The sequence below is a fragment of the Pseudorca crassidens genome, chromosome 3 (assembly GCF_039906515.1).
Source record: "Pseudorca crassidens isolate mPseCra1 chromosome 3, mPseCra1.hap1, whole genome shotgun sequence".
Taxonomy (NCBI): Eukaryota; Metazoa; Chordata; class Mammalia; order Artiodactyla; family Delphinidae; genus Pseudorca; species Pseudorca crassidens.
This window is the reverse complement of record NC_090298.1, coordinates 140,616,244-140,630,242: the sequence shown is the minus strand read 5'-3', so window position 1 is coordinate 140,630,242 and position 13,999 is coordinate 140,616,244. Positions and strand designations below refer to the sequence as shown.

The window sequence follows — 13,999 nt, the reverse complement described above, 5'->3', positions numbered from 1 at the left end:
CTTCATATTATACAATGATTCAACTCAAGAGTTCTCTTAGATAATGGATATTTTAGTTCATTTTAAATTATTTTGTGTATCAAAACCTATTCATGTGCAACTTTCAATGAACATCTCTCTCATACCTTAAACAAAGTATTGACACATGTGTCTTCTCATCACCACTGTTAACAAAAAGCAAAGTATGATACTTAACCAGGTTAAGTATCTGTTCTGAGATTAAAAATAAGTCAGTGACAGAACTGTGCACAAAATTCAATTTCTGGACTCCCTACGCAATAGACCCCATGAATGGCAATGTAAAACTAACTAGTAAAAGCCTCAGGGTAAAAAACTGCTTAATGACAGGCAGATCTGAGGACAACCCACTTTGAGAACTCATAAACCAAAACATAAAGTCCTCTTGGCTCTCAATGTAGAGTTAAATGTTATTCCTAATGCTTTGCTGCCATCTCTGATGAGGCCAGTATGCAAACAAACAAACAAAAGAGCCATGTTAATTTTAAACTAAACTATCTCTAAGAAGAGAAAAGGTGAGAAGCAGAGCCAATGTCCATCAAAAATGTGTGTGTGTGTGTGTGTGTGTGTGTGTATGTATGTATGAGTGTGGAGAGACACACACACAAATCAATCACACGTAAACCTCCTGAGAGTGGGTTGGAAAAGTCAGAAAAATTAAAAGGCACAAAAAGGTAGATAGCTAGGGATCAGAAACTAGTAAAATCACAGTGGGGTACTTACCAGGACACACAGTGATTTCCTCTGCAGAACTCTCTGGCATAAGGACTGAGCTTCTCTTACTGTTCAAAGCAGCAATGCTGAAAAAAGAACCAAACCCCCAGTGAATTCCCAGTAAAATAAATCAGAACATGGGGCCAAAAGCAATGGTCATTCACAAAGCCACAGGTAATCTGATACCTGCTGTCCAATACCACAAAAGCACAACAGGGAAGCAAGGAATCAGTAGTGAAAACTCCAAGCCAAAAACAGGGAAAATAAATATGCTTACAACTTTGGTTCCAGTGAAATCACTGAATGAAAAGAACCCCTTTTGAAGTCTTCACAAAGGAAGGCTGAAGGGTAAGGACTATCAGACAAAAAAATCCACTCTAATATAAGGATGTCAAAAGTGTTTTATAGCCTCCATCTCAGACTTCTGAAAGCTAGAGATTTGTAAACTCATAAGAGAAGATATGAAGATTCTTCTGACAACACAATAGCTTTCCCCTCACCTTGCAGTTAAATTTCCTCTTTTATCTCAAGATATGGCTCTCCAAGCAACAAAACAACATACAATTCCAAACTGCCCTACAACAAAAATCTGCCCAACCGGGGCTTCCCTTGTGGTGCAGTGGTTGAGAATCTGCCTGCCAATGCAGGGGACACGGGTTTGAGCCCTGGTCTGGGAAGATCCCACATGCTGTGGAGCAACTGGGCCCGTGAGCCACAACTACTGAGCCTGCGCATCTGGAGCCTGTGCTCCCAACAAGGGAGGCTGCGACAGTGAGAGGTCCGTACACCGCGATGAAGAGTGGCCCCCGCACCGTCATGAGGAGTGGCCCCCGCTTGCCACAACTAGAGAAAGCCCTTGCACAGAAACGAAGACCCAACACAGCCAAAAATAAATAAATAAATTTATTTTTTTAAAAAAATCTGCCCAATCAAGTTGAATATCTCTTCTGAGAAAAACATAATTATGACTGGCTCCCCTCATGCAACCTTCTGGTCTACCCTGCCTATTCATGGAGTGCAATCTCTTCCTGACATAGGAACACATGGCTGAGAGATCTGAGCATCTGAGCTAGCCCCGTCATGCTTCACAGAGCTTTACGATTAGTCTGATCAAGTATGCAAGAGAACGCTTAAAATCACAAATCCTCGGGCTTCCCTGGTGGCGCAGTGGTTGAGAGTCTGCCTGCCGATGCAGGGGACACGGGTTCGTGCCCCGGTCCAGGAAGATCCCCCATGCAGCGGAGCGGCTGGGCCCGTGAGCCATGGCCGCTGAGCCTGCACATCCAGAGCCTGTGCTCCGCAACGGGAGTGGCCACAACAGTGAGAGGCCTGCATACCACAGAACAAACAAACAAAAAGAACAAAAAAAAACCACACAAATCCTCACATCAACCAAGAACCACAAAGAAGAGAGAATAACCACCACTGATACATGATAAATAACTAAATCCTGATAGGAAACCACAAGTGATTTCTCCCTCTAAATAAAACACCTCAGAGCATTTGTTATAAACGTAAGCCAGAGACAGTTTATTCGGCACATAACGTTAGAGCTCTATTCAAAGGGTCCATCACAAAACAATTTGCTGACATTTATAAAATGGGCTAATCAATTTGAAGTCAAACCGCATTGCCTGCAATTCCAACTCTCTACTGGTGACAAAGCGTATAATCATTTATTAAAACCTACATCTGCTCTGCAGAAGGCTCACCACAACAAAGCAGAGTGGCCTGCAGGAAGCAGAAGGCCTACTCTGGTTAAAACCACTTCCAAAACTGTCTTAACAGCAAGAGAATCAAACCACAGCCATATTCTTTAGCTCAGGAAGAAATACCTAGTACTATCAACTTAACCAAAAGCCTAAGAACACCAACTAAATTACAAAGTGACAAATGGCAATTGGGTCTCAACTTCTGTTTGGGAGATGAAGGTCAGTTAACACAAAATTAAGCTCTTGAGTAATCCTCAAAGGTCAACTACCAATAAAAGGGAAAAGTAATTGGAAGCCTGATCTAGTCAATAAGTGTAGTTTGTAACCAATCAACCTCTACATATTATTAAAGTGAGAAGATTTAAGAAGGTAACCCCATCAATCAAACCATCAATAATAACTGAGGAGGTAATACAAATACAACCATTTAAGGAAAGACGAGACAAAATCAGATTAAAAGTGGCACAGGACAGGGAGTGAGGGTGATACAGGTTCTGTGTGGCCTGAAAAATATAAAAGCTTCAAAGAGAATGCAAATCTTAAGAGCAGACTTAAAAGATGTGTATGGTTTAGATATGCAGATAAAATAAGCATAAGCAGAGGGAACAAAGGGAGAAAGGACTAGAAGGACCATGAAGAAATCAGTCTAGAGCCCTTCTTATTGGCATAGGAAGCTAGTATAGTTAGTTAAGAGAGTAGCAGGATGGAGCTTCCCTGGTGGCGCAGCGGTTGAGAGTCCGCCTGCCGATGCAGGGGACACAGGTTCATGCCCCGGTCCGGGAAGATCCCACATGCCGCAGAGCGGCTGGGCCCGTGAGCCATGGCCGCTGGGCCTGCACGTCCGGAGGCTGTGCTCCGCAACGGGAGAGGCCACAGCAGTGAGAGGCCCACGTACCGCAAAAAAAAAAAAGAGAGAGAGAGTAACAGGATGTAACCACTTTTCAGGAATAGTACAGATGGAATTTGTGCCAAGACGGTTGGATTAGACAAGTAAACCTCTAAGATCTCTTCCACCCTAATATTCTAGACTTCTATAAGATGCATATTTGAGAACTGAGAGAGAATGATTTCTCCTAGGCTGTGTGTATAAAAGAGCCAAAAGGTCCCTGGGAAAGCTGTTCCAATACAGTGTCACTTATGTGGTTCATCTCTTTTATTCTGGTACTATCAGGAGGATTCAGACCCATAATGACATATAATTTTACCTCTGTGGGGCAGGTACAGAACTTCCTTCTTCAGAAGTTTCTTCAACGAACAGCCCTTGGGAAGACTGCAAAGAAATATGTAACATCCTAAATATATAGGCACAGATGAACTGGTTTCTCTTCCTTTAAAAAAAAATTTAATTGTTCAACATTATCACTCAGCAATTAGTAATAAGAATAAAACATTTTACAAAAGTCAGTGAGTTTAAATAAAAAGAACATATCCTGTGGAGTCAGAACACTGGAATTTAAATCATGGGTGAATCAGCTGTTAACTTTGTAATCTTGGGTAAGTCACATCTGAATCTGCTTCCTCATCTTAAAATAGTATTAACAATTGCCTCACAGAGTGTTATTGTGAGAATTAAACAAGATAATATATATGATGCACTGTGTAAAATGCAAGACGTATAAATATTAATTGGTGAGCCAAATGAATTATGATTTCAGAAAAGCAATTATGAAGCTTTTGTTGTGGAAGGAAGAGATACAGAGAAAAGTTCAGTTCTCAGTGGAAAGAAGTCTCTCTTGCACAACCAAGCCATAACATAGGCTATCCAAAAGAAAGGGTTATAAAGATTCCTTTTGCTAAAAATCTGCCACTATGGTTTTAATATGTGGCCACAAGGATATCTTTTAAGAAACGTAATAAATAGGGACTGGCTAAGAAAAAAAATTATTTTCTTTGATTAATAGTAGAGTTGGGGGCTTCCCTAGTGGCGCAGTGGTTGAGAGTCCGCCTGCCGATGTAGGGGACATGGGTTCGTGTCCCGGTCCGGGAAGATCCCACATGCCGCGGAGTGGCTAGGCCCATGAGCCATGGCTGCTGAGCCTGCGTGTCCGGAGCCTGTGCTCCGCAACGGGAGAGGCCACAACAGTGAGAGGCCCGCGTACCGCAAAAAAAAAAAAAATAGTAGAGTTGGTGCAAATGTTAACTCATTAAATGTAGGTGCACAGCAGAGTGTGGAAAAAGTAGCTACTGCTGCCTTACGGATACTTCTGAGGAAGTGCCTGGGCTGTGAGGCTTATTCCAATAGATGTAAAGCTACTGGCTGAAATTTTCAGGGTCTCCTAACAGGATATAAATAACCTAAACGAGTTAGGCACCTCTATACCACTCAGGTAAATGATGAAATATACTAAAAACAGGAATAGCCTAGATGAGCCTTCAGTCAAAGGGAAGATAAAGCTGTACAATGATTGGGAATGTAGTCATTATGACAAATGAGGGCTGAACAAAACTGTCAAAAGGACTAAAATACAACAGAAATAAATACTTCACCTGACTGTGTGAACTCAGTGGTGACAAAACAGTTTTATTTCTATCTCAAAAAAAAAAAAAAAAAGGTAAATACTGACACCTGGTGTCCGTTTAACAGAATTTTACCTTGTTAGAATGACTAGCCAACTAAGCCTTTGGCTTCAGAAGCAAACAAGGTACTGATTAATAAGTTATGAGATACCTCCACCTCTACCTCAGGCTAAACATATCTCTTCCTTTTTCCCAGTGTAATTTTTTAAAAAAATTATTGTACACCTATTATGTGCCAGGCCTATGCTAATCCCTTTACATGTATTATCTCCTTTAACCTTCACAAGAACCTTCTGAGGTAGAAGCTATTAATTTATTTTAGAAATGAGGCAAGTGAAACTTTGACAGGTTAAATAATCTTCCCAAAATCACAGAGCTGTTCAAAGTGGAGCCTGGACCTTTCTGACTCCAAAATCCATGCTCTAACCACTACAGCTATGTTGTTTAGTCAAATAATTTTCTTCCTAACCATTTCCACATAGAATCCCAAGACTGTCTTCATTTCAATAAACCATTTTTAATTCCTAAACTTATACCTCAATGGCAGTAATCTAAACACGGGTAAAGTAAGGTTCTTCCAGCATATGAAAATAACAGAGCAAAACAAGCAGACAAAATTTGATTAGAATATCCAAGTCTAATCAAGGTGAACAGAGAAGCATGACAGGAATGTAACTTTCACTAAGGAAGCTGTGGCCTAATCAAGACATTGCACTCTGCCTGAACAAATAATATGTTAATGGAAAGGGATAGTTAGCAACAAATCTAAAAGGGAAAAATCCAAAGACACAGAATCAAGCAGTGTCTTCAACACCATGGTCTGGAAGTGAAAGTTAACAGACACATCATCTGATCACCATAGAAATGTCCTCTGCTGCAGGCACTAGTAGCTTTCCAAAGACTAGTTGAATCACCCCTTAAAACTTCCATTTTCTGATTATTATTTCAGCCTTCCAGATTCCTTCATCCTAGAAAAAGGTATGATGGTGGGCTTGAGTATTCTGGTTAATGAAAATGTCTCTCTTCCATAATAAATTAATAAACTGACATTTGGTACACATACCAGCTTGAAATTTGGTTAATCAAAGTCAGTTCTCACATTCCCACAGAATCTGGTCATTTCTAAGAAAGAAATCCCAGTACCTGGACTGAAAAATTAAGGATCAGACCCTAAAAAGTAGGGACCACATCAATATACTAACCCTCCTCTCCCTGCTGTACAGCCATCAAGATGACCTCTCCATCTTCATTAACAACTTCCCTATAATTGCAGTGATGCCAGAAACCAGTTATCATCTGATCCAAACTGTTCAGTCTATGTCAAGTTTTTATAACCTAAGCAATTTGCCCCAGGGTGAATGTTTCTCTGAGTCCCTATCTCTGGGACTCTCTTGCTATCTCTATCAACCAAGGTGTCTCAAATGTGGGCAGTTCCAGCAAAGCCATAATCAATACAAAATGTTTAACAAACACAAACTCTTTCTACCCACAGCTCCTGAAAGCAAAAGACCAAGATAAGACAAGAAATTACAATTGCAAGACTTTCATTATTTGCCTATAAAATTAGTTAAGTTGATTTCTCTTTGTTTTGTTTTTTTAAAGACGCTATTCTACATCAGCAAGGCTGCAGTGAACTAGGCATTCTCATACATTGCTGGAAGGAAAGAGTGTAAAAATTTGAACAATCTTTCTTAAAAGCAATTTAGCAGTAAATAGCAGGTCTTTTTTTTTTATGTTCCTAACTCTTTAACCTAGCATTTTTCTGGCTCCCTATCTCTAAAGACACTAATCTTAAATAAATAAAAGCTTTACTTAGAAAGATGTTAATCACAAAACTGAAATACCCAGCAATAGGAAAATGATTTAAATATTACCATAAACTTATAAGCCAAAATATTATAGTAATTAAAAATGAGATCTATAAATAATTTTAACATCACAAGAAAGTTTACATAATGTTAACTTAAAAATATAAAAATACAGTAATATGATATAAACCATACAAAAAAATAGGCATAGAAAAAAAGATGAAGGAATACATCACTGGATGGTAGGACTGTGGCTACTTTCAACTTTGTTCTTTACACTTTTTTGCATTTTTCAATAGTTCTAAGTGATTTCTAAAAATAATGTTAATGACTAAACTGAATATTTACTAGGTTGTCTACCTGGTCTCCTTTTACTGAGGACTGTTCCTCACCCCTCGCACTGCAGGATAGCAGTGGGCTCACAGCCATTTGTACATGGAACATACCCGCTCTGGGCCACAGACAACTGGGCTGGGGATGGCTACTAACTCTAAATGGGCCATAAGTCATTTCCTAGAAGTTTGAAGTTGGAACTGGGAAAGAATAAATCTCCTGTAACCTGTATTTAACCTTTGGGAACTGTAGGATCAATATCTTCCACCTACCACGTGAAACAGAGAAGCAAAGGAAGCCAGTTTGCAGGGAGGAAAATGAAGCAGACACAATATAACTACGAGATACAGACGAATTTTCCAGACCTAGTGCCTTATCCAGGCTTGGTTTACCATTCTGTTTTAGAATTTATGAGGTACCCTATTTCTTTATGATGAAGTCCTCTTTTTAATTAAGCTAGCTTGATTTAGTTTGTTATAGCCAAACAGTACCAATTAATAATACCATGTGTAGTATTTGGTGGCCTGTTCATGAAGTTAGAGAACTTCAACCTAATAAGGCCAGCCACTAGGTTGTAACCACTTCCAGCCTATTCTAAAGGCACTGCTTTCAAACCTCAGAACCTGACACAAGTCTGCTCTAGAACTCTGGCCCCTGGGATCTTTCAAGCTAATGACTTGAATTACAGTAAATCATTAAGTGTTCCCTCTGTGGAGTTACTTTATTCTTTTAAAAGGAAGTATTGGGCTTCCCTGGTGGCGCAGTGGCTGAGAGTCCGCCTGCCGATGCAGGGGACACGGGTTCGTGCCCCGGTCTGGGAAGATCCCACATGCGGCGGAGCGGCTAGGCCCGTGAGCCATGGTCGCTGAGCCTGCGCGTCCAGAGCCTGTACTCCGCAACAGGAGAGGCCACAACAGTGAGAGGCCCGCATACCGCAAAGAAAAAAAAAAAAAAAAAAAAAGAGGAAGTATCTCTGAATCACAATGAATAAATAAAATGTTATAAGCATAACCTAACTTTCCTTTGGAAAAGAGGCAAGTCACTAGAAGAACTGTTAAGAAAAATGTTTTCTCCTCCCACATAGCTATGTTTCTAGAATGTGAATGAAAAAGGCTGTTAGGGAAGAATAATTCCCATACATATTCTCAATGAATAAACTTCTGGTCCCTTAGAGAAAACTACCATTTACTGAGTGGCTATAATCTCCTAAGCATTATACTAGACATTTACATAATTCACTTTAATCATTAAAACTACTGAAAGATATGAATCACTACTCCCATTTTACAGATGTTTACAGATGTTTTTAAACTGAGATTCAGAGGCTAAATGGCTTTCTCAAAGGCAGAGTCACTAAAACACTAAAGTCAAAATTCAAACTCCAAATCCATGCTCTCTACACAATGCCATGAAATTTCTCATAGCTACCATATCTTGAACCCTTATCATAAAAGAGACAGAACAGGATATTAGCAAAACAAAACCAAAAACTCAAGAGTCCAATAACAGAAACAGTGACAAAAAATAGTAAAGTAATAAAACAGAATACTCTTGAAAATTAGTTTATAAAGAATTCGTAATTATGATTGTTTTTATAATACTTAGAGAAAAAATAGAAAAGATAGAATATAAGCTTACTCTATTACACATACAACCTATATATCTATATAATATTATCTAGATATCTCAGAAAAAGACTTAAAAGGCAACCTAAATGTCCCCAAACAGGGAATTGTTTTCAGTAAATTACTGAAAATCACCACAAGCAAAATCAGAAATATGCCATTATGTGAGGGAAAAAATAAACTGGAAAACTATCTGCACGTCCTATCACAAAGGACCACTTCCCCTAATACATAAAGGGTGCCTACAAACCACTAAGAAAAAGACTATGGTAAAAGAAAAATGCCCATAAGATCTAAACAGACAGAAAAGGAAATACAAATGGGTCTCAACTACACAGGAGAAAAGTGCAAATTAAGACTGCATTGTGGGACTTCCCTGATGGAGCAGTGGTTAAGAATCCGCCTGCCAATGCAGGGGACATGGGTTTAATCCCTCTGGGAAGATCCCACATGCCACGGAGCAACTAAGCCCAGGCACCGCAACTACTGAGCCTGCACTCTAGAGCCCACGAGCCACAACTACTGAGCCCTCACACCACAACTACTGAAGCCCGCATGCTCTAGGGCCCACGTGCCGCAACTACTGAGCCCATGTGCCTAGAGCCTGTGCTCCGCAACAATAGAAGCCACAGTAGTGAGAAGCCCACGCACCACAACAAAGAGTAGCCCCCACTCGCTACAACTAGAGAAAGCCCGTGCGCAGCAATGAAGACCCAACACAGCCAAAAAAAAAAAAGACTGCGATACTATGTTTCATCTCTCAGACTGGCAGTACAGTCCTGATAATACTGTACTGGTATGGGTATGGGGAAGCTGGTACTCATACAACCTCTACAGAAGGCAATTTAGGAACAGCTAGCAAAGTATATATATATACTTTGATCCACCAATTATATCAACAAGAAGTTATCCTACAAAATCTCCCATGTAGATGAAACATCTTATGCACAAGAGTAATAATCCTCTTCCAATTAAAAAAAAAAAAAAGAGTGATAATCGCTGCAGTAGTGTTTGTAACTATTATTTTGGAAACGACCTAAATGTCCACCAATAGGGGCACTAGATAAACTCATCCATACATGACATATTACACAGTCCCCTCACCCCCGCCCAAAAAGAAGAAAATTTTTAGGTACTATTATAGAATGATCTCACAGAGATAGTAAATGAAAAAAGTAATGTGCAGAATAATGTGGAATATGCTATCAGCTGTGTAAAAAGTGAGGAAAAGAATATGTATACACATTTGCTTGTACTACATGAAATATCTTGGAAGGATACACTAGAAACTAGTAATAAATGTTGACTCCAGGGAGGGGAACTGGTTGGCTGGGGATGGGGATAGGAGACAAACTTCTTATTTATATTTTTTTGAATTTTGAGCCAGTTGAACATTATTACCTATTCAAAAACTTAACTTTTTAGAAATACATATTTTAAAACAAAAAATAAATTTATGATATATCCATCTGATAGAATAATGTTTTCAAGTATACATAATAGGAAAAGATCAAAGATAAGCTATTAAATAGGGGAAAGGAACAAAGTTTACACAGAAGAGTCTTCATTTTGTTGAAAAATTAAAAAGAAAAAAGTATTTTTATATGCACAGAAATAATAATGATTGCCTCTTAGTGCTGGGATTATGGGCAATTTTTTCTTCTTTACACTCTTCTGTACTTTCCTAATTTTCCACAGTGAGCATATGCTACTTTAAAAATCAGGGGGGCAAAAACACAAAAAGAACAGATAGCTAAAATAATCCTTTCTTTAATCATCCTTAATTACAGCATCACTGACCCTTACCTGACCATGACTGGTTGTTGGTTCTTCCTCCAACAAAAGTTTCTCTTTCAAGCTTTTAATTGGGCTTTCTTGGAAATCCTTGGTTTTTGAGTGCCAGACAGATGCCCTAGACTCCTGCCTCTCCTCTTTGTCTTCATCTCCCATATCTTCTGAGATGCGTTCATTTTTTTCACTAGCCTGATCTCCTCGGCCACATTCATTCTGGATCAGAGAAGGAGGTCTAGGTAACACTGGTTCCCCAAACCCCTTTTTTTTTAAGAGCTGCCTCTGAGCCATTTTCAGGCTCTTTTGATAAACCTCCAACTGGCAGAGAATGACCTTGGTATATTGGTTAGGGTCTACTCCAGCAGGGCAGAATGGAATACCCCAGAAGTAGTGCACAGTGCCCCCAATGTCCTGGAGACCTTTGGCATCTGCTGGGGTAGGCAAACAGTGCCTAGATGTGTCCCCCCTACCCTGGGCAGCTTTGTGAAAAGCACAACCCTTCCCAGTACTTTCCTGTGGCTTCCCACACTGTGTGCGCTCAGCCAAGTGGCCAGTACATCTGTCAAAACATTTAACGTTCTCATTCTCAAACACTGGCTGGCTTGACAGGTCCCAGCTTCCTGAGCTGCCAGAGACCGGCTCCTCTTCAGTGTTTTCAGTGCGGTCCCAAGGCTCCTCTCTTTCCTCAGACTCGTTTCCCTGACTGATATGTGAGCCTTTAAACAGTGATGGAGGTACCAGCTGCCATATGCCTGTAGGTATTTGAGAAAAAGTAGGGCTAAGGACAAACCATTTTTTATTAAGAGGGCTTGGTAAGTTATTAAGAATTACATAAAGTGGGTAAAAAAAGGCTCTTCTTTGGGTTTAACCAAAAGTTGGCTTTTCCTTGGAGATAAAAGTATGCTGGATATTAGTGAGATCTCAACTACTTTCTGATTTAACCTCTTTAATACCACCAAAGGGATTCTGGACATTTCTGTATATCTACTCTCAGCATGATATCCCTGTGATATGGTTATACTTGATGAGAAGGAGCCAGAACAGGGAGACATGCCTTCAGAGGTCCCAGAGTCTGTGGTTTTCTCTTGGTGGGACTGTGAAGATGGTCCAGCGGCCAGAGGTCGAGATCTGGTAACAGAAGCATCAGAAGGCCGGCAACTCTGAAACAAGTGATCCCACACCAGACCAGGTTTATTATTAAGACAGCTATACAGGAAGGGTCACAGGAAAGGACAAGAAGGGGAGTCCACCATCCCTAAGAGACTCTCCTCTCCAAAACGTAGATGCTCAATTCAAATGAATTCCACAACATGTACTGCATGCCTACTATGTGCAAAGTGCTATACTAGAACACTATACTAAACCCTTTTCTAATATAGAGAGGTGAATGGCATAAAGGATGGCTCACGACCTGCCACTGGCAAATACCTTTCACATTTAAAATAATTTCAATTACACATATTCAAATCACAATTAAAAATTATTTGAAAAATTTTAAGACTGCTCATTTTTTCTCTCCATAACCCACCTCTGGTTCTCATTCCCTTTGCTCTCCCCACAAAACAGGGGAGTTTTATCTTATCTTGCTTATCTTGCTCCCTTTTGGTTTCTTGACACTCAATAACTCTTTTCAGAAGCTGCCAACTACTACGGTTCTCTTAAGCTATGGACTGAAAATCTGTGAGGTGGAAAACTTTCATACAGAATTAACAAAACACTTCAAATTGAGTTCATCAACAATTCAACACAGACTTAAAAATTATTATGGGAAATATCTGTTACTTGAAAACCGTATGAACTACTATAACTAGTTCCTAATGCAGCCATAACACTGCAGAAATAAAAAACTATTGCTGATGAATCCTCACAAACTTTTTCCACATAGCGTATTTACATTCAGGCTTTCAGCAATGGCTTTCCTCAAGAGCTCCTCTTCTTCCTCCTCCTGGCTGTTCACCTCCCTAGCTTCCTGTTCACTCATTTTGACAGCCAGAGCAAACTGTTCTTCTTCTGTCATTTCTGTAAGAAGATCGGGAAAAGAGAGAGAGGGACACCACAAACATTGAATCAGCACGTAGACAAGAAACAAAATTATTAAACTTTTCAAGCAGAGACACTACAGACCATTTAGTACAATTTTATAATTTTACAAATGAGGAAAGCCCCAAAAGGTAAGGTGCTGGCAGCAGTTACAAGAATCCTGGGTTAACTAGACTGTGAACTCCTATGAAGGCAGAGTTTCTGCCTATTTTTGTTCACTGTTGTATCTCCAGCACAAGAAAAGAGTACCTGGCACCTGGTAGATATTCAGTAAATATCTGGTGAATGAATAAATAAGAGGAACTAACTCCCACTCTAGGGCTTTTTGCTACATATCACTTTATACATATTTGCTTCAAGCTCAACATTTAACTAGAATAATTTTACTCTTCAGAATCCTCTGATTTACCCAGTAGAAAAGAACATTTCTAACGACCAGAATTTCATCTCCAAACACCATTTCCCATTAAAAGCAACTGGGTTACCTCGGAGAGAAATAGTTGATTCCAAGTCTGCAGCATGAAATGCAGAAGATGAACTAGAATATCTATCATATCTGTGAGCAATGAACCTATCCGATATAACTAGGGTCATATCAAAAGAATTCATGAGCCAACTTAAAAAGGTTCTCACTGGCTAAAAATGGGACCACTGGAACATCAATAAGGATAATGAATGCAATGAATTAAAACACACTAAATATGTCTAAATCTATGAGTTCATAATAGTACTTAAAAAAAAACAACTAACTGGTCACTGTTGAAGAATATTAGTGAATCAACTATTCTGAAAACTGGTAAATAAAAGGATAGAGAATAAAGCTTTTGTTCTACTCTTCCAACACAAGCTATACTACTGGGTAACCAACCAGATGAAGAGAAGTTTCTCTTTAAAGAATTATTCCAGCTAATAAATAGAAATGACAGAATTAGAATACTGCCATTTTAGAGTCTGTCATACAGAGTGAGGTAAGCCAGAAAGAGAAAAACATATATCGTATATTAACACATATATGTGCAATCTAGAAAAACAGTACAGATAAACTTATTTGCAGGGCAGGAACAGGGATGTAGATGTAGAGAACGGACATGTGGACACGGGGGGTAGGAGACAGTGGGATGAATTGAGAGATTAGGTTTGACATAAATACACTACCATGTGTAAAATACATAGCTAGTGGGAACCTGCTGTATAGCACAGGGAGCTCAGCTCGGTGCTCTGTGACAACCTAGATGAGGGGGGTGGGGTGGGGAGGGAGGTCCAAGGGGGAGGGGATATACATATACATATAGCTGATTCACTTCATTGTACAGCAGAGACTAACACAACATTATAAAGCAATTTTACTCCAATATAAAAAAAAAAAAGAATATTGCCATTTTGTATATTCCCTATGGAGAGGATTTTGGCAATGTCTAATAAACTACATATATGAAACAGC

General features: G+C 39.5%; 1 protein-coding gene across 15 annotated transcripts in view; it reads right to left on the bottom strand.

Annotated features, from left to right (window-relative positions):
• The window catches only part of UIMC1 (ubiquitin interaction motif containing 1), a 190,131-nt gene that overhangs the window by 50,878 nt on the left and 125,254 nt on the right, over nucleotides 1-13,999 (bottom strand). For 8 of the 15 annotated variants that reach the window (XM_067732741.1, XM_067732739.1, XM_067732749.1 and 5 more), the window contains 5 exons: nucleotides 12,413-12,537; nucleotides 11,573-11,678; nucleotides 10,534-11,270; nucleotides 3,650-3,714; nucleotides 742-818 (listed from right to left, as the gene is read on the bottom strand). In XM_067732741.1, coding sequence (XP_067588842.1) covers nucleotides 742-818; nucleotides 3,650-3,714; nucleotides 10,534-11,270; nucleotides 11,573-11,678; nucleotides 12,413-12,537 — 1,110 coding nt within the window. Of the gene's footprint in view, nucleotides 1-741; nucleotides 819-3,649; nucleotides 3,715-10,533; nucleotides 11,271-11,572; nucleotides 11,679-12,386; nucleotides 12,538-13,043; nucleotides 13,775-13,999 lie in introns of those variants that run through there. The other 7 variants (XM_067732748.1, XM_067732744.1, XM_067732751.1 and 4 more) reach the window with 7 other exon arrangements.